This window comes from Doryrhamphus excisus, chromosome 4, assembly GCF_030265055.1.
Source record: "Doryrhamphus excisus isolate RoL2022-K1 chromosome 4, RoL_Dexc_1.0, whole genome shotgun sequence".
Taxonomy (NCBI): Eukaryota; Metazoa; Chordata; class Actinopteri; order Syngnathiformes; family Syngnathidae; genus Doryrhamphus; species Doryrhamphus excisus.
In genome coordinates this window covers 7,985,765-8,011,612 of record NC_080469.1, presented here as the reverse complement: position 1 = coordinate 8,011,612, position 25,848 = coordinate 7,985,765, and the positions used below count along the sequence as shown (strand labels likewise).

The 25,848-nt window shown below is 40.8% G+C and overlaps 4 protein-coding genes across 15 annotated transcripts in view; 1 reads left to right on the top strand and 3 right to left on the bottom strand.

Moving 5' to 3' along the window:
- The window catches only part of LOC131128603 (tetratricopeptide repeat protein 28-like), a 245,366-nt gene extending 226,186 nt beyond the window's left edge, over positions 1 to 19,180 (bottom strand). Inside the window, exons 1-6 of one of the 10 annotated variants that reach the window (XM_058071600.1) lie at positions 17,692 to 17,906; positions 15,866 to 15,886; positions 14,427 to 14,612; positions 12,768 to 12,957; positions 8,644 to 10,944; positions 6,530 to 6,829 (exon numbers count right to left, since the gene is read on the bottom strand). In XM_058071600.1, the coding sequence (XP_057927583.1) occupies positions 6,530 to 6,829; positions 8,644 to 8,673 (330 nt within the window). In that variant the 5' untranslated portion in view covers positions 8,674 to 10,944; positions 12,768 to 12,957; positions 14,427 to 14,612; positions 15,866 to 15,886; positions 17,692 to 17,906. The other 9 variants (XM_058071604.1, XM_058071603.1, XM_058071602.1 and 6 more) reach the window with 9 other exon arrangements.
- On the top strand, positions 12,972 to 14,923 carry LOC131128604 (L-serine dehydratase/L-threonine deaminase-like). The gene is made up of 8 exons (XM_058071608.1): positions 12,972 to 13,017; positions 13,106 to 13,262; positions 13,355 to 13,394; positions 13,454 to 13,593; positions 13,683 to 13,774; positions 13,945 to 14,172; positions 14,245 to 14,369; positions 14,455 to 14,923. The coding sequence occupies exons 2-8, from the start codon at positions 13,110 to 13,112 to the stop codon at positions 14,646 to 14,648; spliced, it is 972 nt and encodes a 323-aa protein (XP_057927591.1). The 5' UTR covers positions 12,972 to 13,017; positions 13,106 to 13,109; the 3' UTR covers positions 14,649 to 14,923.
- LOC131127747 (tigger transposable element-derived protein 1-like) lies at positions 15,970 to 17,736 on the bottom strand. Its single transcript, XM_058069947.1, has one exon. The coding sequence runs from the start codon at positions 17,734 to 17,736 to the stop codon at positions 15,970 to 15,972; it is 1,767 nt and encodes a 588-aa protein (XP_057925930.1).
- Positions 19,181 to 19,451: 271 nt separating the features above from the next.
- The window catches only part of LOC131128267 (probable E3 ubiquitin-protein ligase HECTD4), a 30,631-nt gene continuing 24,234 nt past the window's right edge, over positions 19,452 to 25,848 (bottom strand). For all 3 annotated transcript variants that reach the window (XM_058070953.1, XM_058070954.1, XM_058070955.1), the window contains 12 exons: positions 25,733 to 25,836; positions 25,382 to 25,505; positions 24,940 to 25,130; positions 23,790 to 23,936; positions 23,575 to 23,694; positions 23,343 to 23,498; positions 22,904 to 23,007; positions 22,533 to 22,754; positions 22,280 to 22,446; positions 22,011 to 22,206; positions 21,708 to 21,930; positions 19,452 to 21,399 (listed from right to left, as the gene is read on the bottom strand). In XM_058070953.1, coding sequence (XP_057926936.1) covers positions 21,263 to 21,399; positions 21,708 to 21,930; positions 22,011 to 22,206; positions 22,280 to 22,446; positions 22,533 to 22,754; positions 22,904 to 23,007; positions 23,343 to 23,498; positions 23,575 to 23,694; positions 23,790 to 23,936; positions 24,940 to 25,130; positions 25,382 to 25,505; positions 25,733 to 25,836 — 1,891 coding nt within the window. In that variant the 3' untranslated portion in view covers positions 19,452 to 21,262. The remainder of the gene's footprint in view (positions 21,400 to 21,707; positions 21,931 to 22,010; positions 22,207 to 22,279; positions 22,447 to 22,532; positions 22,755 to 22,903; positions 23,008 to 23,342; positions 23,499 to 23,574; positions 23,695 to 23,789; positions 23,937 to 24,939; positions 25,131 to 25,381; positions 25,506 to 25,732; positions 25,837 to 25,848) is intronic.

Genomic DNA, 25,848 nt, shown 5'->3' with positions numbered 1-25,848 from the left:
TTGACTCCTGAAAGTGTTCCTGACATGATTTACACCTCTCAGGTCCACAAACATGACAAAGAGACAGAGGATGTTTACAGTGATTAAAGTGATGTGTCAACTGGAGTAAGGAGGGGAGAAACACTTGGAGATGAAACAGAAAATGCAGGACTTGGACTGAAAGGGGACCTATTATGCTTTTTTCGCCATGGATGGAATAAATTAAAACAGAAAAACAGAAATCCAAGGAAATACAGCTGGAATAGGTGCAGATTCTAGAAGATCTTTTTCAAACCACTGTATACAGTAACATATTTCAGCAAAGTAAATTATGCCAGACATCCTTTAAGCCTGTGCACATGGTCTTTGGTCATGGCAAATGGTCTGGCATTTGTATAGCGCTTTTCCACCACCAAGGCACTCAAAGCGCTTGGACATTGTTAGCACATTAACCTACTGATGGCAGCATCAGGAGCAACTGGGGTTTCAGTATCTTTCCCAAGGATACTTCGACATGATCAAACTCACACCTGAGCCATGACACCCCAAAGCCCACATAGGTTGAATTGAAAAGTTTTCAGAAATCCCCTTCAAATAAAAACGATTCACTCCTTGTTATTTCTTCATTAAGTAAACGCTTAAGTGTTTCAGTTCAATGTTGATGTCACTGTGAAGTAGGCTTCAAAACTGTACAGCCGGAGAATAAATGCTGTTAAAACATGTGAAGTGGAAGGAACCACCAGAAGAGACAAATGCTCCTCTAATGGAGTGAAAGGCAAAAAAATGTGTTTTTCGAGTCATCGCTCAGTGCTGGAGGAAAAACGAAGCTTTAAAGTCTCATCAGCATGTCAGCATCCTCACACAATTGCTGGATATGCTGCAGCTGTAATTACAGTACATCCCCACTCAGCACTCCATACACCATGACCTTTTCTACACACACACTCATTGTCTCAATCAAACTAAGGCTCATTTGCTCTGCGATTTAAATGGACAACTTTAGCTGCACGGGGAAAAAAAGCAAAATATGTGCATTAATAAATGGCATCATTTGGGAAATCTGCAGGACTTTAACTATCATTATCATCAGGCAACTCTGACAAGGAGATAGAATACTCCTCGTGGGCACCATCGTAGGATATAATCAAAATATATGCAAATGATACAGCCGTCTTCCACTCTGTGCTGCAGTGCCACTTGTCTTTTTGGCTCCCAGGGAACTCTGCTGTCAGCTCTCAGGCTGGAGGACTGGAGTGATAGCAGAGAGCCTTGTTTATTTAACATGCCACTGAAACAGCAGTGGTGAAGAGGAGGGACCAGATGGAGGAGCGGAACAGGCAAGGCATCAATCGAGAGAAAGTTATTGTCCTCCCAGTCACTCGCCTGAGAAAGCGTTTACTGTGTGATGGGCCAACAAAGAATTACACCCCCACCACCCGAGAATAAAGCGCAACAAAAGTGCACACTCATCTGTCAAAAAGTAATGACTAAAGTTTGATACAGACATTCTTCTTATACTTCAGGCTAGACTGTCAGTCTATAGAACACAGGGCTCCATCAAGGTTGAACCACTGAATCCTTAAACAAAATCTCTGTTATACAAAAGAGATTATCATGTCCCATTTAAGTATTTATGAAATATCAATGAACCAAATACTTGATTGCTAATATTTCCAGGGATGGAAATGAGCTGAAAATATCACATTAAAAATATACAACAAAATAAGAGATTTTTTTTCTTGACCAAAAATCAGTATGTAAGCTGGTATAACTGTATCTAACTGTGTTTGAGTGGAAATATGGGGTAATAACTAGAAAAGTGAAAAAATGTGAAATTTGGCAGTACTGTGGGGTTCTGTGGGTCTTTATGCTGGTGCAACCACCATTTGCCTCAAATACGGGATACGCCAATCCAGAGCAACCCAAACAATGGATCACATATCTGGTGAGTATGCTCGCCATGGGATGTTTTCAGCTTCCGGGAATTACGGATCCTTGCAACATGTGGCAGTGCATCATGCTGCAAAATGAGTAGTGAATGGTGGTCATGGATGAGTGGCACAACAACGGGCCTCAGGTTCTTGTGACGGTATCTGTCCATTTTAAATTCCAGATTTGAGTGTTGCATTTGCGTATTTGTTGAGTGTATATGCATTTTATATGCTTTCTGAAAAAGTCACTCTAAACAGTGCATTTCAGTGTAGGCACAGGTAAGTACATCACAACCTATAAAAGAACACAGCATTATTATTTGCTGTGTTGCATAATGTTTCTCCATCAAAGTGAACATTCTGTAATGTGATGTACAGAATTGGTTAAAATATGGTTTTGGACAAGACAAGCACATATGTGTTTTTGTTTTTTTCCCACAAAGCGCTCACACAACTCCTGGACTGGCACACATGCTTTGAACTTATCCTCGGTGTGTTTTCCTTTATCCTTCGCCACCCCCCAGCAAGAGAGCGTATAAACGGTGATGAAAACATAATCCCTTTGGTGGATGTAATGAATTGAACATGGCCAAAGAGTCCGACCAAAACGCCTTTTCTCTCCCCTACATGTGGCTCATTGAGACCGACACACCCAAGTATGCGCCCCTCTTCTATGAAATGACACCCCATTTTGTTCTCATTTAAGCCCTTTATATTCTGAACCTGCGTGAGGTACAAAAGGTATAAAGCTGTCTCGGATCATTAAATTGCACATTCTCTTTCTTCTCTCAGAATGTTTGTTGGCACTCACAGCGGTGAGAGCTGACACATTCGACAGAGGGGGTTCCTTCACGCCTCTCAGCCTTCTTCTTCAGGATGGTGGGCTGCTCGCTGGTGCCTGGGGCAGCAAAAACCACGCCTGTCACCACTTGACAGGCCAATCCAGAATCCCAGTCATAGGGAGGAATGATTGATGATATTATGTGCTCATACAGGATTTGAATGCCACCACACTCATGTGATTTAATCCCCGTTTCAACATCCAACAAGCCTCAAAAGCAGATGGATGGTATAGCTCCAAACCATTGGGGATGGATGGACGTCAAGACCAACATTACCAGCCACCTCTCCAAACCAGTACACAAAAGCCAATGTAATTCTTTCATATAATTCATAGCACACAATACTGTAGCACACTGAAAGGGAATCTTATTCAGAATGTCATATCATTTTGAATGTAAGAAAATGTGAAAGAAAAGAAACAACAAAGTGATTTGTTGAGAGGAAAGCAGACAGCCAGATCCCATGATACTCATTTATGTCCGCATGTTGAAAGCTGCTCATGATTTACTTTTGAAAAAAACTGCAATTTCTAAAATCAAATTGCTTTATATGCCTATTAATTCTGCTGCATACACACAAAATATTTGAGACATACTTTCTATTTGGCAACACTGACCCCTTGTGGTGGTTTGGCAAAAATAAGACAGAAAATATCATTTTGAGTCCTCACAAATAAATGTTAGCCTTGAGTACAAAATGAAAACACAATAGCAAGGCCGGGCATTGACAGCAAGGCAAGTAAAAGCATATCTATGAACACACAAAGCAACACAACCTAGATTAAGGCATAAGTCCCCCAGTCAGACCACAAATACGGCTTTGCACTTGGACAGCATATAAAGAAGAGCCGGATGGTTGTAACAGCAATAAATAGTGAAATATCACCAAAGTGAATAAAATGCCCTTCAAGCAAACTGACAACAGTACGGCAGACTGACTGACATATTTGAATGATGATGCAACTCACACAAATCATCGCTTTAAATATGAAAGAAGAGTGTTTCTGCAGTGTCGTTAAAAGAAAACCTACCTGTGCATCTGAAGATACGTGACCTCATGCATCACCCTGGCGACAAATTAGCATCAATAGCACTCTACCATGTTATCATCAATCTCTCTGTGGAAAGACAAAAGCATCTCTCCACACTAAATTGTGAAATCAATGAAATCGCTCTTGCTGTGAGAATTGGGCCGCGACTGATGTGTGGCTGAGTAATGTGAAATCTATCACAGGTTAGCAGTGCACATGCCCTGTACAAGACCAGATGCTCCCAAACTTTGTCTTGATGACTAGTAGGCGACTAACTCTCTAAAACATTTCAATTGATTTTTGTAGCTTTCAGTCTTTTGGAGGTCTCCCAATTCTCATATGGTGCTGTTACCATGGCTACAAATGTCCCCATCGCTCGTGTCTGTGAATTAGAGTATAATGCAGTTTACTTGTTCACACATATTGCCACATGGGAGTGTGTTTGCTCATGTGTTGTCCACAAAAATACTCTTCACTGTGTGGGCTCGGCCAAAGAGAGGAAGCTCAAATGTGGGAGAGCTGTGGTAACTCTCTGGACAACATCTACAGCACAGGCCATGTGCCAGTGTGGGGAGTGTGTGCCTGCTGGTTTTTTCATCCATGAATATCATTAAACAACATTACTGACAGACACGAAACATTTCTGTATAAGCAAAACCCATTAGTGTTCACTTCGTCATGTTTTCAAAACTTTAAAATGGGCTGCACGGTGGCCTAGTGGTTAGCACACAGGCCACCAGAGTTCCTGTGTGGAGTTTGCATGTTCTCCACGTGCATGCGTGAGTTTACCCCGGGTACTACGGTTTCCTCCCACATTCCAAAAACATGCTAGGTTAATTGGCAACTCCAAATTGTCCATAGGTATGAATGTGAGTGTGAATGGTTGTTTGTCTATATGTGCCCTGGGATTGGCTGGCGACCAGTCCAGGGTGTACCCCACCTCTCGTATGAAGACAGCTGTGATAGGCTCCAGCATGCACGCGACCCTCGTGAGGATAAGCAGTAGAAAATGAATGAATGAACTTTAAAATGAAATATCAAGTCTAAAGTAAAACAATAAAAACAGTTTAACACTTTGCACAATTATGCAAAAATTTTGAATTACAATTTTCCTACTACAATTTTTCTTTCACATGTGTCTACATGCATGTGTATGACACAGTTTTATTAAATTATTAGTACCATTATCATTACTTTCTCGTGTTATTCATTGAAATTCTCGGAAAGATGTTTGCCAGGGGATTTTGTTGATAGAAAGGATGAAAATAATCCATCAGGTCAAAAACATGGCACGTACGTTCACTCTACCCTGCTTCCAATGAATGTAATAAAAGACAAATCAAAAAAGAAAAGTCAATTCATTCATATGCTCACTCCTCTTGCTCCTGTCTGCAGAGTCAACTCGCCCAGGCCAGAGAGGCTCGCTATGGGGAGAATGTTAAGGAAGTGTCGAGTCTCATACCAATAATAGTGCAGCGTAAGTCAGTGAGCAAATGGCCAGCGTAGACTCGTTTTTTTTAATTAATTTAGAAATAAGATTACATGCTTTTGTACAGTCCTAAATCCAAGGCTAGAAAAATATTTTTATAATTCAACCACAAGCAATGAAACTAGAAACAGGAGTCCATATCCATAACCATAAAGCCATTTCAATGTAGTAATCTTATTTGCCGTTTCATTCATTCATTTATTCTTTTTCTACCGCTTATCCTCACGAGGGTGGCTGGGGTGCTGGAGCCTATCCCAGCTGTCTTCCAGCAAGAGGCGGGGTACACCCTGGACTGGTCACCAGCCAATCACAGGGCACATATAGACAAACAACCATTCACACTCACATTCATACCTATGGCGAATTTGTAGTCGCCAATTAACCTAGTATGTTTTTGGAATGTGGGAGGAAACCGGAGTACCCGGCGAAAAAAGAAAACCCACACATGCACGGGGAGAACATGCAAACACCACCAGGGCTGGCCTAAGGTGGGATTGAACTCAGGTCTCCTCGCTGTGAGGTCTGCGCACTAACCACTTGACCAACGTGCAGCCCTTTATTTTTATAAATATTAATTTTCAACTGTGAATTACGTTGTTTTTTTTGTTATTTAATGTTTTCCATTTACATTTCCCTTGTTAATGTGCTTAATTGGATCCATAGCTTAAGTAGTATTCTTTCTCTATTAACTGAATATTTTCGTACTTAGGGCATAGAAAACCTGTGTACAACATTCTAAATACATTTTTTAACATTAATAGAGCCCTCTAGACATAAATAACATCCTTATAGCCACCTTTAGATTCATATTAGCTAATATAGTAGACACAATAACAGAAATTAAAATATATTAGACATAACATAGAAAAAACATAGTTTTCCTAGGGAGAGTTTCTGGAGAGCTTACTTCTTGAGGTGGCTATTATCTTATCAACATTACTGTAACATTGCTGACACCTACTGAACAGTGTCGTGTACTCCATAATCACATCTTTGAATGCGTCTTCTGGAAGCCTTTTATTTGTATTTTTGTTTTTTTTTTTTTGCTCTTTTTAAGCTTGAACTATTTTACTTTAGGAATGCGGAAAATTTAATTAAATTGACATATTTTTGGACAAATAAAAGGCTATAGTCAACCACAAAAACCACGAAGAGCAACACCATAAAACTCGATGTACAAAGGGACAACAGTACAGCATGAAAATTAAATTCAACATATGTTTGTCCATAATTGAAGACGTTGGAAAAAAACCTTACCTTAGGCCATTTAGGATTCAGGTCACAAGCTTTTTCAGCATCGTCCAGTGCAGCCTGGTGTTGGCCCAGCTTGAGGTGCGCAGCAGACCGGTTACTGTACAGAATACAGTTCTGTGGGTCCGCTTTTAAAGCATCGCTGTATAACTCAACAGCTGTCTTAAAGTCCCCCCGCTGACACGCCTCATTGCTGCGCTTTACTTTCTCCATGAAGTCGGCTTTGCTGAAACTACACTTGGTCCCATTGTCTCTTGAAACACAGCGCACAGGTCGACCTGCAGCCCGAGAGTTGGAGGTTGAAGCCTGGAGAGATGAAATAAGAGGAAGCATCAACAAGTAATTACTGAAATACTCATTATTAAAGGTGCTGTCCCTCTGTCAACCTAAACTGACTATGGTTGCAAATAATTACAGTATATTGGATGGCATTAGACTGTGCAGACAACCTGTAACTGTAATTTACTTGTGTTCAATTTAATGACTGCTCAGTTTCCAGTTCACAAAGTCAGTATGAGTGTGCAAAAGAGCCGTGTCATTTGTCCGAATGCAACTGGATGACGGTTAAACAGTCATAATAATGCAGCATTGAATTGGTTCACACAAATAGGAAAAAATGAGACTCAACATAAGAGAGCTGTTGCCAGTCTCATCATATGTCAATATATAGGAAAGCTGTACAATTAAAGAAATTAATGTTTAGTGCAATAAAGGGATTTGTCAACTCGTGAAAATGCTGATTAATTGGTTGTAACTTGAAACAAATACATTTTTGGAGGTACAGTATCTCACAAAAGTGAGTAAAAAGGTAAAAGTTTACATTTCAGGGCGGCTGTTCTCATTCCTATTCATCTGGTCGCTATAGTAACTACCAGATAAACCATGAGTCTCAAAAGTAACAATGACGGGGCACTGAGTATTACTGGGTCATGAAAGTCTTCTCCAGTTGCATGTTATTGAGCTGGCCTCCCTTCCACCACCAACACTACTACCTCCTACTACTCCTCCTACTCCTCACCACACCTCCTCCTCAAAGGGAATTCTGGGATATGGGCAGGCTTGGTAATTACTTCCAGAGGCTGAGAGAACAGAACACAAGCAGTCATGAGGGCTTTGCATAGTGAGGAAATATCACTTTATAACGCAGTGGCACTTTTCCTGTGACTTCTGGCCATTGTTTTTTATTTGTATAGCCTTTAATACATGAACATAATAATCACTGAAAGATATATTTGATTATTAGTATTTCATTTTTCAACACTTTTCTCTTCAAATAGTAAATATATTATATTAAATATAAATATGGTAAATATATTATAATAGTAAATCTATTTCGGGGCATAGATTTGTGTTATTAGTATCGACATTTCAGCTTTTCGTCTGCATTTTTTTTTGACAAATTGTTGTTTTTATTTTATTTTTATTACATTGTGTTGCATACCACACTTTGGACACCCCTGATTTAAGAAAATTAAAAATAATAAACTCTGCTTCTTCCTACTTCCTTTCGATCAGGTTGTATTGTGCGCTAGCTCGTATACACCATTAATATGAAACAGATAAATAGAATGAAACTAATAAACCACAGCATAGTAAAGAATATATATATATATGAAAAAGCGGTAGAAAATTAATTTATATATATAAATCTTAGTGATTAGGAAGGAGGAACAGATTAAAGTAATAATGATACAATGATGATGATTATAATTTGATATTTTGTAGTAATAATAGAGTATATAATAAAGGGGTTATTTGGATTCCATCCATATGTTTCCATTCAGATTTGGAATCAAATATACACAAATGACACTCCTGCATGATATTAGCTTTGTATCCCTTCCAAAACAATTGTACTGTAGTTTGACTCAAATACTGCATCTAAACTCAACTTTATGTTCGTTATCGTGTGCGCACACGCACGCACGCACGCGCACTGTGCACGACATTACAGCATGCTTGACTGGAAAATCGATCAATAAACAGACTTGGACGAGCTTTGTGTTCATTTCCGGTGCAGGGCCGAGTTAAAAGGTGTTGTGTGGCCACGAGAAGGAACACAACCGCAAAGATGGCAGCCTCGCCGTGTGCGGCCATTCGTGTTGTTTTAATCCATTTACCTTTTCTTTCAGAGTAGCTTGTTTCTCCATCCTGGCTTGGGTTCTTCGTTCTTCTCATCCCATCACACTCCAACTCGTCTTTTATTTCAACACAGCATTTCGTGTAAGCGGAAGAGTTCGGGGGAGGGAAAGCCCGATGATGTCCACGTAGCAGTGGAAAGTCCACAAAGTCAATAGAAAGTCCACAAAAAGAGAAGAGTGAGTTCTCGGTAGAAAGTTCTCTCAAGCAAAGTGCGCCATGTTGTCAAATCTTTTCCTTTTTTTCTTTTCCTGCTGTTGCCATAGAGGACGACTTCTGAACGCTGTGAGGTGGCAGCCTCAGTCAAGACATAAACACACACTTCAATTAATTAATCTTTCTTCCACTGCTTTTAATTCATGTTTTTACTAACTTCTTTTGCACCAAAAAAGCTGTTTTCAATTTCAAACAAAGGCGCCATGGGAATCCTCTAGCGTGAGGGGTCAGAATGAGGGATACCTTCATTTGGTCCGGGCGATACTGCCAATTTGGGTATTGATCCGATACCAGGTACATACAGGCCCCGTATCGCTCTCTGATACCGATACCTTTCACTTGATTTTTTCCCCAAAAATCATTACACATAATTTGCCTTTAATTTGTTGATTGTAATTATATTATCAATTAATTTATTCATCAATATATACAGATGCAGCTCAATAAATTGGATTATTGTGTTAATTGATTTAAAGAATTAATTTTTTTTAAATGGTTTCTTTTGCTGATTCTATTAATTTGATATTCAATTAATGTAACATGCACATTAACCAAGCTACAGCAACACTGTTATAACACTGTTACGCCAAAAGGTAACGTGACATACTGGAGCTGAAACTACTGCTGCTATTGTTTTGAGTTTAGAAAAGTTCATGCTTTGTTCAGGTGTTTGTTTCTATGTTGCTATGTGAAATAAATGTGCCCAGGAAGGAAGTGTCGGTAATGCTGCTTGGTTGTCCTTGTAGGCTCATCTGATATACAATTTGAGCAGTTGCTGTGTTGTAGTTCAGGGGCTGCACCCAACACAAGTACCATGCACATTTAGAATAGAAATATCCATCCCTCTGTTTTCTATGCCACTCGGCCTCACAGTAGTCGTGGAGCATTAGACATACATCAGCTATCCAAAATATAAAAGCTTTAAATACTTTTATTTTAGATTACATTGGTTGCATGTGAGCGAGTCTTTAATCAGTGACATCACCAAATAAGACAAGCCCTGAAGGATGCAGCCTCTGAATTTGGTTAGGAAAATAATATTTTTTACATATGTCACAATAGTGTGTGACAGTGCTTTGTGTGACAATGTCATAAAATATACTTGCCAAGTAAAATCAAGCTTCAAAACAATGATTAAAAAAATGTCGGTGCATTGAAATGATGGTAATACAACAAGACAGGAGGTACAAAGACAAAATTGTGTTTTGTGCTACTGTATTATTTTTGACAAAACCGACTGAACCCGAACTATCAACATATCACTGAAAGATGTGCTTGCAAAGCTGGATCACAAACATTCCTTAAGTATTAACAAATTTCTCCTGCATGTTGGCACATGTACCACATGGGGGCACTGCGGGATTAACCATTGCAGGAAAAGCCTGGACAAATCACGTGCTTTGCTTTTCACATGGCTGCCTCAGTTGTTGTGACTGGTGCAGGGGTCAACAAACTTCTTGAACTGAGAGCCACTTGTTGTGTAATGATAAATGCGAATGCATATCAGTTTGATAGTCATGATATCAATGTGAATACACTTAAATTAATGATTTCTCATAATATAAAATGTCAACATGCAACACTTTATTTCTATATTTTCTCCAAGTGCTGGTGTTTTTCAAATGATCACTTCTACAACAGTTAGAGGAAATCACTGTCCTATTTTCACTAGTCTATAGCAGTTTTTCACAAATCATGAATTAATTTGAGCCACATTTTTACAAATGATAAATTATGTTAAATCAAAAAAATATTTTTTTCAGATTTTAAAATAAATCTGATTAGATTTTGAACTTCACACCAAATCTGCAGCATTTTTTTAACATTGTCAAATGTTAAATTTTCAAAACACTCTTCTTACCATTGGAGTCCTTAGTTTTCAATGACACTTCCAGTATTGATATAACGTTGTTATGTATTCATATACATTTTTCAATGTAGTGTACATGTGTTTGTCCATCATTTAAGTTGCAGGCTACTTCCTGGTTCTATGAAGTTGCAGACTGGGGGGCGCTGTTATGAATCTGGCTGGGTGGGCTGTTCCTTTGAACCCATAGTGACTCAACCTGTAATAATAAATTCCTGTATTAGCACCATACTGTATAGAATGAACATTCAATTCGCAGGCAGCAGTTCTGGTGGACATTCGTGCAGTCAGCATGCCGATTGCATGGTCCTGCAACACTTGTGACATCTTTGGCATTCTGCAGTGTGATAAAACGGTACATTTTAGAGTGGTCTTTTATTGTGGCCAGCCTAAGGGACACCTGTGCAACAATCATGCTGTCTAATCATCATCTTGATATGTCACACCTGTGAGGTGAATGTGTGAATGAATGCACTTGAGTTGAAAGTCATCACAACATTGTGATGACTCAGAGTGATGCTCAGAGTTGCTCTCAAAGTTCCTTAATCACGCTGAGGCTAAGATTCCTTGCAATTAACTTTTAGTCAAAATTAGGAGGTTTCTGAGAGGACTCTGAGAAGCTTTGTGAATACGGGCCCTGGAACTTAGCCTGGTCTGGAGCAGTCTAACTCCACAGAATAAGTCTCCACGGTAACGTATGTCAGAACATATCCCACTTTCCACTATCCTACTTTTGTGAAACCAAATCATAGATAAATTGAAGTGTGAATGAAGTGGAGTGTTCGGCGGCTGTACTCTCAATGTCATTTTCATATTTTACAATACAATTGGTTCTAATAATCATTCAATACCAAATACAGATTTATGTGTTTTTATAAACCCGAACACCCAATCCCAAAGACGTATTTCATGTTTTTCTGCAGAAGAGGCAAAAAGAGGTGATGATGCAACCGCACACTAAAGGACATCATTTAGCCATAAAAACAGCCACAAGGGGGCAGAAGTGCATTTAATAAGAGTTCGGCATGTGAATTTCGATGGAAAAAATATATACATGACTGCAAGGAGGAAGTGGAGGAACTAGTGTGGCATGTAGAAGGTTACGCATTGTTGGGAAATTTGGATGCAAACGTTTGTTATGGTATAATTGTTGACATATTTGAGCTGTCACAAAAGAAAAAATAATGTGTCAAAGTGAAAGTTATGCTGATAATGCTGATTTTCTCCCTTTTTTGGTCTAATCTTTCTTTTGGTAGAATCCATGTTTATATAGCCATAGAAAACAATATTCTTTGCGCAATATTCTGTCAAAATCATTTAAAGTGGCCGGTACTGAACGGGTTATCTTTTGAACAATGGCCGGGTCTGAATGAAGTTAATGGTGCAATAGTAGACAGCAGTATTTACATCTAAAATGCTTATGAAGGTAGAGCAAGAGGGCTTACAAAAAGAATGCACTTGGTAATATGCATACATTATTAGAGTTTGGTAGTCTCTTAATAGACATTGGTGCAGTAACCCAAAGGCTGCAGCAGACACTGGCACACCGGTTCATTCAGGTTTGAGGCTGCACTTGTGCACTCCTTTTGGTCGTCGAGAATCAGAGCTAAAATAGTGTTGACTCTTTTGGTAATGGCAGCCGTGCGTACAGCTCCTTTAGAGGGGAGACTAGCATGCGAAGCACAGCGTGTAAAAATGTCATCAGCAGGTGTCACGGGTGCTGCAGAGGCCGATTTGAGCAGTATATAAGAATATTTATAATACACAAAGTTAAGGCTTGGAAACAAAACTCATTTCATTGATTTTTTTTTCTGCTTGGTGTTACGTTATTCCACAGACCAACATTCTGATCATTATATTTAGGTTATAAAATTATAATTTCTGTGTTTTTTTTAAAGGTTATCTATCTAAGTAGGTCTATTCCTCAGTAACAAAACATACAAAAGGCAAAAAAACAGCCATAATGAGAAAAATGTATTAAAATCCATAATATGACTTCATGAACTTGAATGAGAAACTCACCCATCATTGAATTGTTTTGGAGAAGAAACTACTTCAGAGTATGTTCATTCATTCACAGTTGGCCTTGTCATGGAGGCCCCTGGGGGCATGGCCTGACAGCATAATGCCAAATTCTGATTGGTCCACAAGTGTCCTCCTTTGCCGAGCCCACAGCACAGGCTGTATATATGATGTGCTTTGGTACAACTGCCTGGGACAAAAAAAGAACGTTATCATTTAGGAACTACATCCTGTTATATATCTGCTTGTGGTAAGTAACAAAAAATGCATTTTTTTAGTAAGGTTTCATGCAAAAAAACCCTAAATGCATCATCTGAGCTATCTTGATATCTTGATAGTGATATGAAGACCCATCAGCCTCTGCATGTGGCCACTCCAGTGAGGGAGAGTCTCGCCTTGACTAAAGTGGCAGGAACTTCAGTCTACCTCAAACTGGATTCATCCCAGCCTACAGGCTCCTTTAAGATAAGGGGAATCGGACACTTATGCAAAACTGTGAGTCATAAATTTGATAAACCCAAGTGTATACAGCCAAATAGTACATTATTGTTCTTGAATTGTTATACTTAATATACTTTTTTTTCTAGTGGGCAGATCGAGGGTGCGAGAGGTTCGTCTGCTGTTCAGGTGAGCCTCACTCCAAATGCTGCCGTGTTAAGAGTTTGACCACTGCGTGATTGTTACAGGAGGAAACGCAGGCATGGCTGCAGCCTATTCTGCCCGCCAGCTGGGCATACCTGCAACCATCGTCGTCCCCAGTGTCACCCCAAACCCCACAGTGGAACGTCTGAGGGACGAGGGCGCCACCGTGGTAATTCATGGCAAGGTCAGCTGATCATGGGTCATTTTGAATGAATTTATTTGGGTACAACAGAGTGAGGTGCAGGTCAATAAGACTACACCTGTCTTTTTCAGGCTCTTAATGAAAGCATCGAGTACGGACAGCTGCTGGTGGCCAACAACCCAGGCTGGATATTCATATCACCCTTTGACGACCCCCTCATCTGGTGAATCATTCCTTCTATTTTCTAAAGTGTGTATTCCTATTGTGATTATCATTCTGAAGGTACAGGCATTACACCACATACGTGACGTAAACACACTCAATGTAGAAGTGTTTCAGTAGATGCTTGCAGTCACTGAGGTAAAATGACAGTGAAGGCATCTGTGCTTGCAGGGAGGGCCACACATCTTTGGTGAAGGAGCTCGAACAAGACATGAAAGAAAAGCCAGGTGCCATCGTGCTGTCAGTGGGAGGGGGAGGGCTGCTAAACGGAGTAGTGGAGGGGCTACGGCGTGCCAGTTGGGCTGATGTCCCCATCATCGCCATGGAAACCATAGGCGCTCATAGCCTCAATGCCACCATGAAAGCAGGGGAGCTTGTCACCTTACCTGCTATCACTAGGTGGACAGCTATTTCTACCAAATAAGCTCCCATGTGGTTATGCTGTGGCTAAAATGTTTTTCCACTCTCCAGTGTTGCCACCACACTTGGCCTGACAAGGGTCTCGGCACAGACTCTTGAGCTTGTGAAGGAGCACACAGTCTTCTCGGAAGTAATCACAGACCAGGAGGCAGTAAAGGCCGTGGAGCGCTTTGTAGGTGAGTAGAAGCAACAACCAGTTGATCCAAAAAACAAAACATATAAGTGAGACTGACCTCATCTGGGTGTGCCATCCATGCGCAGATGATGAGAAGGTTCTGGTGGAGCCCGCCTGCGGTGCTGCACTGGCTGCTGTGTACAGCGATGTCATCAAAAGGCTGCAGAAGGAGGGCAAGCTGGAGCAGCCGTTGGGTCCCGTGGTCATTGTAGTGTGTGGTGGAAACAACATCAGCATGGAGCAGCTGCAGAGGTTGAAAAAACAGCTTGGTGTTATCTAGCATGGCCTTTTTTTTCTTCTTCCTGATTCTCCATCGTCTGCTGGGAAAATCTGTTCCATTGTGCTCCATAGACTGAATCATTCCACAAAGTGACATACTTACTGAGCACAATGGTTGACAGATTGACAGTGAAACCGAGCTGCTGGAAGGATATTTATCTGTAAAAACTTACGTTTTTTTTCATTTGTGTTGTCTTGGTTGTGACTAGTATTATGACAATTGTAGACTATAGCTTTGTGCTTGTGTGACTGTACTTCCATTTTTTTGTACTTTACCTGTACAGCATTATAAAACAATAAATTGTATTGTATTATTGCAACTCCTTTTATTTAGATTTATTTGAATAAGCAACGGGGCTGCACAGCGGGCAAGTGGTTAGCGCGCAGGCCTCAGAGCTAGGAGACCAAGGTTCAATTCCACCCTCGGCCAGTGGAGTTTGCATGTTCCCCCCGTGCATTCCAAAAACATGTTAGGTTAATTAGCGACTCCAAATTGTCCATAAGTATGAATGTGAGTGTGAATGGTTGTTTGTCTATATGTGCCCTGTGATTGGGTGGCGACCAGTCCAGGGTGTACCCCACCTCTTGCCCGAAGACAGCTGGGATAGGCTCCAGCATGCCGCGAGCCTCGTGAGGATAAGCAGTAGAAAATGAATGAATGAATAAGTAACATTACATTAGTACTTTGGTTTTCATAATCCATTCAAAAAGTTCAGTCAAAAAACAAAGCAATTTGTCTCATAAGTTATAATATAAATCAATTTATAATAATCCCTCATTTAATATGGTTAATTGGTTCCAGGCCCAAAGTGAATTACAGGGAAGTGGGAGTCTTTGTTTATAAATTCAATATTTCCATACATTTAACATTATCAGAGCTCTCTAGACATGACATAACACCCCTATAGCAACCTTTACACTCGTACATCATTCACACCATCTTTGAATGCATCTTCTGGATGCCTTATATTTGTATATTATTTTATTTAGACATTTTTATATTTGAAAATGCTGGACTTCAATGTGCATACTTTTTTTATTTCTAAAGACCATATTCAACCACCAAAGAGCATGATTTATTCATATATTTTTGAAAATCTGTGAGAAAAATTGGGAAATTTTAACTACGACGTGGCCAGAGCCGACTGTAATCTGTTCGAGACACCCCAAAAATATTAAAAGTTAGTTTTACACGCAGAAACAATGCATGATAATTACCTTTTACCTATATTGAAGACTCTTGTTGGCGAATATGGCAAAGAGCGGTAAGGGAGGGAGGGAGTGGATGGGAAGGGAGGAGACGGAGAGAGGAGTGGAGGTTATTATATGGAGGGGAACTCCCCCTCCATAAGGGCTTCAGATTTTAAAGCCATATTTGGGGTGACTTCCATCTTTTGTCTTTTACTGTTACTGGACCCCTGTAGCATAGAACTATCGTAATAGTTGTGTTTGTAGCGTCTCTTTAAAATTTGCCTAAAATGGGACAAGGCACTGTCATTGAACATGTTGCAAAGACGGCTTGCAACAGCTTTGTTGGGGTGGTGTTTCTCCACAAAGCTTTGCACGTCACTCCACTTGGCAAACATGTCCTTAATGAGTGAGGAAGGCACATTCTCCTCTCTCTCCTCATCCTCATCTGAAGCAATGTCCTGAGCCGCCGTCTGTTGCTGTTCCACTTGAAGTTCTTGCAGCTCTTCAGTGGTTAGCTCTTCGCTGTGATCATTCACCAACTCTTCCACGTCCTGGCCACTCACATCCAACCCCAAGGACTTCCCCAAGGACACGATACACTCCACAATTGGCGTACGGTTATCGGGGTCAGCCTCGAAGGTTTCAAATTCCTTCCTGACGCATTCTGGCCACAATTTTCTCCAAGCAGAGTTCATGCTCCTGGAAGTCACTCCCTGCCAAGCCTTATCTATGAGGCTTATGCAGTTGAGGATATTAAAGTGATTACTCCAGAACTCTCTTAGGGTCAAATCAGTGTCTGATGTCACTTCAAAGCACCTTTGAAACAGTGCTTTGGAGTAGAGTTTTTTGAAATTTGAAATGACCTGCTGGTCCATGGGTTGGATGAGGGGAGCGGTATTAGGGGGCAAGAACATCACTGTGATGAAGTTAAACTCTTCCAACAATTGGTCTTCCAAGCCTGGAGGATGGGCAGGAGCATCATCCATCACCAGGAGGCACTTCAGGGGCAAATTATTTTCCAGGAGGTATTTCTTAACACTGGGGCCAAACTCTTCATTGACCCACTCAATGAAAATGTGACTTGTGACCCATGCCTTGCCGTTAGATTTCCACGTCACACACAATGTACTCTTTATAACATTATTTTTCTTAAAAACTCTGGGATTTTCGGAGTGATACACGAGTAAAGGCTTCACTTTGAAATCTCCACTAGCATTAGCACAAAACAACAGAGTTAGCCTGTCTTGCATGGGTTTATGTCCTGGCAGTTCCTTTTCCTCCTGAGCGATGAAGGTCCTCTTTGGCATTTTCTTCCAAAATAAACCCGTTTCGTCACAATTAAAGACTTGTTGGGGGAAGAACCGTTCAGCCTCGACATAGTCCTTGAATTCCTTAACGAAGTCTTTAGCGGCACTTTGGTCAGAATTTGCACTCTCGCCTTGCTTTACGACAGTGTTCATGCCTGTTCTTTTCTTAAAATTTTCGTACCAGCCTCTGCTGGCCTTAAATTCACTAACAGCATCACTCGTCGCAGGGACGTTCTTAGAAAGATCCGCATGCAACAGTCTTGCCTTTTCGCAAATGACGGGCTCCGAAACACGATCTCCCGCCAGCCTCCTCTCGGTGATCCACACCCACAACAACTTCTCAACATCTTCGATCGTTTGTGATCTCTGCTTTGTCAACACCGTCACTCCTTTCGCAACATTAGCCTCCTTGATTTCGTCTTTCCTGTTCAGAATAGAACTTATTGTTGATGCAGACTTCCCATACATCCTGGCGAGATCGGCCACGCGGACGCCATCTTCGTACTTTGCTACGAGTTCTTTCTTGAATTCAATTGTGTTTCTCACCCTTTTTGACAAAATGCGGTCACTCGCAACTTTCTTTGGTCCCATGGTGGCTTATTTAGCAGTAATACGCAATAACAAATACACGAAGACTAGGTCACAAACGCCTGGAATGCTTTGTTTGAGCATTCGTTTCCACGGAATGATACAAACCAGTGTTGCCAGATGGGAAATAATAAATCGTCGTAGCGGTATCTTAAATTATCCTATACGAGCAAAATTATCGTACATACCCGATTTGACTTTGCTCAAGAGCAGCTGCTATTGGAAAATATCACCACAGACCGTGTATAGTATTGCTTATAATGCACATTTACCTTTACATGAAATAGAAATCACTGTTACAAAAAGCTGCCACTGGCAGAACAACGCCCCCACCTGCCTGTAAAGAGGCACATAAGACAATGAGTGACATCAGGTTCAATGTCGCGTGTATCCAGTTTCAATTTGGCGAAAGCCATTTGTGTAAAATGGGTGGAATTTATACGGTTATTTAATTTTCATACAGTATATAGAGGGTGAAATTGTCATACGTCTGGCAACGCTGGTGTGACCAGTCTGGTCCGCCTCTGCGTATACCGGGGGATCTAACCAAGGTTCAGCGCTAAGACAACGATCTAAAAGCGCAAGTTATCGCTTCAATGTCCAGCGAGACTCTTAAAGCGCCGGGGAGTGAGATTTGCCAACGTATAATTGTGACCAAAGATGTTGGGACCAACTTAAGTGTGCTCTTCAGGAACGTTGCTGCTTTGTATTTCACTGCAGTGGGCCCCACAGAAAATAAATCAATCATAATCCAAGTATACACACACACACATATATATATATATATATATATATATATATATATATATATATATATATATATATATATATATATATATATATATATATATATATATATATATATATATATATATACACACATATATATATATATACACACACACACAGTATGTGCCCTGTGACAGCACAAAGCATGGTCATTCACTACAAGTGGAAACAGTTGGGTATATAATGTACATGACGACACGTGTTGCATGCCAACATCTCACTGTACTGCTTTGTCAACATACCTCAGTGTCATAAAACACACTCATGAAGGATGTTTGTGGGTCACTTGCATGTTGCATGACTGCAGCACGACAACAGTTTTGTGACTTGACACTTATACAAACGTCCTGGCATAAGATAGGCTGACAGGTTGGGGATGTGGCGCTTTTCCTGGCCTGCTATTGGTCAGAGGGTGGTGGCCGCTTGTGTTACAAGGAAAGGAGACAGCTACTGGAATGTAGGTCCATTTAAACCAGAACATACTGGATCTAGGGTGCCATTTCGTGTATGTATGTACTTGTACAACGTACCTGTTGAACCATTCATTGTTTCTGTTCATACACTATGTAGTGTATGATACACATCCAGTGCTTTAGCTCATCTGGGGAATGGAAAGAAGTAGTGACGTCCTTCTGAGTGTATGAAATAATGTCCCGAATGTAAAGACGAGTTCCTGGTCGCTGCTTTGAAAAGGTCTCCTGTTTATAAGAGTTAGTGATGTAACACAGTGATATATCACTGTGTTACATCACTAATGTACTAATGTACAGCCCCTATAGTACATTAGGGGCTGTACATTAGAAGGGAGGCCATCATGTCATCTATTGTGTTCTTAAGCGCCATTTTGTTATAGGGAAAACAAAATATTTTCCAGTCTGCATTGATGTATCAAGGTCAGCATGCAAAAGACCAGCAGTTTTTGTCCATGAATACATGTCTTTATTGTGACACAGAAATCTCAAATCCCATACTGATTTACATCAGCATGTATAATCCATTTTCGATGTTAAATTTCCAATGTGCAGAGGTAAGACAAGTAAAAGTTAATCTAATGCAACCATAAATAATTATAATAAATATTAAGTAAATGTACAGCACACTTTATCGCAACACCCCTTCCTATAAGTCCTTTTTTTTTTTTTTTAATCACCTCTCTAATTCCCCCGCAGGAGGAAGTAGAAGAGAGAGCATCCCCATTAGCAGCGGTATATTAGACTCTCAGAAGAACAAAATCCAAAGTCGCAGGCGTGTCAACAATGCAATGTGTCATATATCAATCGTTGTGTTCTTCGGTTCTATTAAATCAAATGTTTTTACTCGCACAAGAAAACATGTTTCACTATGAGCAGTAGAAAAAGAATTCATTCAAATATGGGACTAAAGTTTAAATAAGACCACAACAAACTGGATATCCAACAGACATCACATAGTTTGTTCGATTTTAGAATCTTTTCCTGGAAGAGTAGTGCAAACGAGGGAAAAAAAAAAGTGAAGTTGCAATTCATAAAAACTGCACTCAAACATAAGTCTATTTACATTTGTTCTCCTATTCTATTTTTACAGAGCTCAACATTTGGTTATGAGTATTTAAATTAAAAAAGCAGAATATTGGTCTTCTATTGAAGAAAACAGAAAGAAGGCATAACTGAAGAGAATTTGCCACCCCACCACCAAGTGTATGAGCGTAGATTGTGTATTTTTCAAGGACAGGGAATGGGGTCATTTCACATTCAGTAGCAAGAGCACTCACATGGTAGGGGCAGCTCATGTGAACGTCGTCTCACGTCTGTCTTACAATGCAACTGACTCATCACCATAGCAACCTGCAGATCACGAGAATGGTGGCATCTCCGCCTCATGATGACCAAGCAATTAATAGTAAATGATTTCAAATATGAACTCCTCATCATTGTTTTTTGGTTAAAATGGAGTCAGTTTTCATCGCCATACATTTGCCCATTATTATACAGTATATTTAAGTGAACTACATTATACCTGACATCACATTTACTCCAAACATAGAATCAATAGAATCACACTTGGGGGCCCTTAAGGGGACAAAAGTGATGACTAGTTTAAGGGCCTGTGACTGAAGGGGGGGGGGGGACACACAGAAAACAGACCTTTTTTTTTTGGTGGGCCCAAAGTGATATTTTTTCCTTGGCAACCAACCCTGATCACACCATTTCTCTTTCAGAAACGGGGAATCCGACAATTATCATCTCAACTCACAGCAAAGGCATGTTTCCAAACATAAGCCCACTGAGGGGGGCACAAAAAGAGGCAGCTGGGTAACTCATTTTGAGTTTGGATGGAAGCCGATGCAGTGTTGCAAATACAGAGCTAAACTCCCTAATCTGTATCACTGCAGAATTCAACTGCTCATTTCAGTGAGGTTTTCTTTCATTCAAAGAAAAGGAAGGATATAAAGAGCCAGTGTAACAGCTGTTGCACTCCTCAGCACAACCAAAATAGCTACTCATCAGATGTGTTCAAGCAGATGATCATCCCTGATACCCTCTAAAAATAAGTAAAAAGAAAAGAAAAAAAGTAATCATGACAAAGGCCATGACATGAAGTCAGGGGGCCAACGTGCAAAGCATTGAACAAGCTAAAATCAATGTGACTTTAATAGATCAGAGGAGCGTCTCAGAAGCTGGACTTGGGCTGTGCGGGTTGGGGGGTTGGGAGTCAGGTGGCTAAGGGGTGGACGTGTTTAAGAAAGGGGGGCTGTCAAGTCTTAGCCACTGAGCGGGTCCTCACGGTAGTGGATGGCGTAACGCAGTTTCTCCAGCATCACGTCCAAAGAGGTGTACTGAGGCAGTTTAACCATGAACATACAGGTCTCCACGCGGATGTAGCGAGAGTCTGGCTGACCTGCAACACAGAGAAAGACGATGCAACTAAGGCACAGACTTTTTAGGTACTGTATAATCTATATGCAAGGTTTTCATGGTTCTAATGGAAGCCCAGGACTTTTTGTGCAAATGTTAGCAAACAATAAAAAACTGAAAATGTATCTTTTACTTCTGTGAAGGTTTTATATTTGAAATTGGAGGCCAACAGTTTTTTCCCCATCCATAAGAAGCGTGTGTCTTTGTTACACAAAACCAATTCCAGCAATTCTGTAGAACTAAGGAGAACATCATGTATTCTTCAGTGAGAACAATGCTGATAGTAATTACCTGATGCTCCATCAGGAGGGGCGATCTTCATGGGATATGGAGGGACATGGGCAGTGTCGGGTCCGCCATCCTTGCAGGGACAAGTGAAGGGGATGCGTTCCTGGTTGCAGGCGAACTTGATGAACTTACAAAGTTCCTCCTGAGTGAACATCTCCAGAGCGCTCCAGAAGAACTCGATGTGCTGGTCTGTCTCCATTAGACCTACTTGATACATTGTGTGAGCCTATAAATAACAATGTGAGATATGTTTGAACTCGTTAAGATGTTGCAGGTTGGTGTAGCATGTGAATGTGGCAAATGTACCTTGAGGAACTCCAGGTTGATGTACGGCAAGCCACAGGTGCGTAGCTCCATCTCCAAGGGGCTGAGCATGGTCAGTAGCTGCAGGGGAATGATGGAGGCCAGCCCAGCTCGCACTGCAGTCATACATTCAACATTCTGCAGCTCCCTCAAACGAAGGCTCCGTACCGCCCGTGCATACACATCTTTATTTTCCCAGCTAAACAACAAATATGGCTGTGAAAGGTATTTACAGTTTAACACAAAAACTCACCCAATGTGTAAATAATCACCTGACAGTGAGGTTGCGGCCTCCCTGACAAAGCTCCACCTCGTCACCCGTCATAGTGATGTAGGTAAAAGTACAAGAGGGTCTGCTGGGAGAGTCAGGGCTATCGCCTGAATGGTACTGGGAGGAGATCTCAGCGCACAGTGACTCAAGCTCAGTCTCATCATTCACCTGCATGGCACAAACAGTTGCTTTGTTATATAACAACTTGTGGTCAACAGACAACACAATAAGAAGAGATTGCTTCACATTCTTACATTTTCAAATTTTCTGACATAGTTGTATGTGAGCATATCTGCCTCCTGCAGGTCCTGCTCGGGGTCAAGGGCCATGCCCACCAAACCTTTCCAAAAGGAGCCCAGTAGATCCAAAGGAAGGGGCACATCTGCGCGGATGGCAATGCCCAGGAGCTGACCAAAGAAGTGCAACAACTGCTCCTCTGCATAGCTGATTGGACATGGTGTCAATATGTATTTCCCCTGAGAAAGACAAAAACAATGATTCATGCCAGATAAGATTCTTATTACCTCCAGGTTTAAAGTTGGTGGAAACAGTAAAATATACAAACTAAAATATGGATGGATTTTTTTTATAGCCTTTTAACAGTCAAGTCAATGTGCAGCATTACCTTGTTACGGTTGGCTGCAGCACTTGGGCAAGGGAGCAGCAGAGAAAGAGCTGAACTTTGCAACTCTTTACACACCTGCCATAAGAAGTGTCTGAAAGAACCACCTGATGAGACAGATGCAGATAGGTTACCATATGTATAGTATTACTATTGTACTACTACTACTACCGGCATGGAACCTAAAGAGCGATTCTGTAGTTACAGACCTGTCAACCTTGAAGAAATGTTAAGAGTACTCTCAAGGGTGGGGGCCACTGTAATTTTTTTTTCCAATTAGACAAAGCTGTGTGTCATAAGTGGTTGTTAATATCAACATTTCAGCATTTTCTCATTACATTATTCCTTTTCCTTATTTTTAGGGTTGTGTAGGACTGAGTTGCGTATTGAATAAAATGCATAAATGTTGGCAGGTCTGTAGGTATAAAGTAGAAGTTCTAACTTGTGCCGTGAACTTCCTCCCCCGTGAAGCGGATGTTGAACGCATACGTTGGGTCTCCTCCACTGGCCAGTTTTACACAAAGCTGAGACGATGGCATGCAAGAAAGTTGTTGTGCTGCCTGGCAGAAGTATGTGTTCTCTGACGATCTTATCTCACCTGCAAGGCATTGAGTGGAAGTTAGCAAAGACACAGTATATAAGACACCAAGTTATTAAGTTTAAGGGATCATTACCGCCCACAATCTCAAGAGGATCCAGTGTTATCTCTGGAGCAGCATGGTCTGCTGTCCGCTGGACTGTGGCATTCAGTACCCTGTTCATGACAGTAACCTTTGTGTCATAGAAAATTAGACCTGTAAAAAGGTGAAAAGGAGTCATTTAGAGGAAACATACAAAAGGATAATATTACCTCTGTGAACTGCTAAACCAGTGCGAAGGTCTGACTCACCTTTTGCTTCACATAACAGGGATGCAATGCTGTTCTGATAAGTATGCGTCTGTCTCAGCTCCACTAGCGGTAGGAAGAAACTCTCCAGGGTATTGTTGAGGGACTGCAGCAGAGCAAACCGCAAGCGCAAGCTCTCTACAGGCACACCTTCAAAAGACAAAAACAAGTCCAATTAGGATAGTTTAACAATGTACAGTTAGATACACAAGTGTTTTGAAAGGGACGTGAGTTTGTTATGATTTTGCCTTGTGAGATCACCATAATGGATTTGAAATAAGGGCGTCATCAAAGTGTACTTTCAGCTTTTAAGAGGTTTACAGAACAGATTTAACTTACTGAAGACAAGTGAGGGTAGCAATACATACAAACAAGCAGGCCTGAGAATGGTTATGTTCATGGGCTCCAGACCTTAAGTAGTCATTGGCTGCAGTGATTTTCATCCAAGTAAGATTATAAAGCTCGGTCAGATTATTTTCTAGTTTTTGGAAACATTGGTGCGTTATCTTATATGGCAATGCATAACCATCTTTCACTGTGCCTTGCTGGTGATGTTTCTTTTGTTTTTATTGTTCATACTACAGAACATGTATGAGGGGCCGCACGGTGGCCACATGATCAGGAGATCTGGGTCGAATCTCTGTGTGGAGTTGACCAGTTCTCCCTGTGAGTTTCCTCCCACATCCCAAAAATATGCATGATAGGTTCATCGGAGACTCTAAAAAAGGTATGAATGTAAGTGTGAGTGTTTGTTTGTCTATATGCGCCCTGCAATTGGCTGGTGACCAGTCCACGGTGTACCCTGCCTCTCACCCAAAAGTCAGCTGGGATAGGCTCCAGCATAACCACACATACCTAATGAGGACAAGTGGCACAGAGAATGGAAATGGACCATGTATATTTCTGAAATAAAGTTGATTGTGATATTGTAGTTCTATTTACAAGTATGTTCCTTCCTCTTGAATATCATATTTGTGAAATAAATTTTAGCGCTGAAACACTTCTCTTTGATCACATCGGGATTGCTTCATTTCAAATCCATTTTTAGGTCAAATCATAAACATGTCAAAATACCTCTGGGTCTATCTGTATTTACTCGAGTTACCTCAGAGTAAATATAGTATGTTAAATGCAGCTGACGTGTTTTACTAACTGAGCAGGCAGGCCACACGTGAATCGGCACAATCACTTGGGTCCAGGTAGACTTCATGGGGATGTAGTCTGGTTGGTGTGATCGCAAGGTGACGACAGAGCCTGTTGATATACTGGACCAATGCAACATCCATTTCCAAGGTCCACTTCCTACAAGCCTTCTGTGCATGCCGTGTGTCTATACAGGTGCACCTGGTGACAATGAACAAAACAATGCAAAACTACTTGAAATCTGAAATAGAAACACCATAAAAGTAGCTTGATACATTTTAATTAAAAGTATGATATTTGCTCAGAGAGATTCAGAGTGTATAAATACTGTGTACATATACTGTACATAAAATATGCACAGCATATTCTGGGAAGCCAGTGATAGCATGTGACAGTATCCGTATTACATCAGACTGCAAGCTGTTACTGGGGTCTGGCATTCGTCGTCTCACCTTTCAAAGTGGAGGTCATAGCCACATGCCAAAATTGCCCTCCAGACACTACGAATGTCCTGCTTGGCTCGGTCAACTGCAAACTTATGGAAGCCCTCCAGAGTCAGGTACTTCTCCTCTGCGACTATAGAAACAAAAGGGCATGAGATGCAGTGCACCGAAACTCATTGAATAAAATTGATAACGAACAGCTGTATTAAAAAAAAATGCAGCCCATGAACTGATACTTTAACTGACTTTTAACAAGATGATATAAAATAATTTATCAAAACTTCAGGGAGGTGAAGAGAATGTTATTCTTTGTAACAAGCTGCCTGTTGTGTTTTCATAGAGTTACTATTATTGACGAACCTTCAGGTTTTTTGGCAGGAGACTTTTCCACATCTTTCTCATCAGGTCTGGCTTTTTCTGGAGATTTGGGCTTAAGGACTGTCTTTTTCTCACTAAGCGCAGTCCTAGCAAAGATA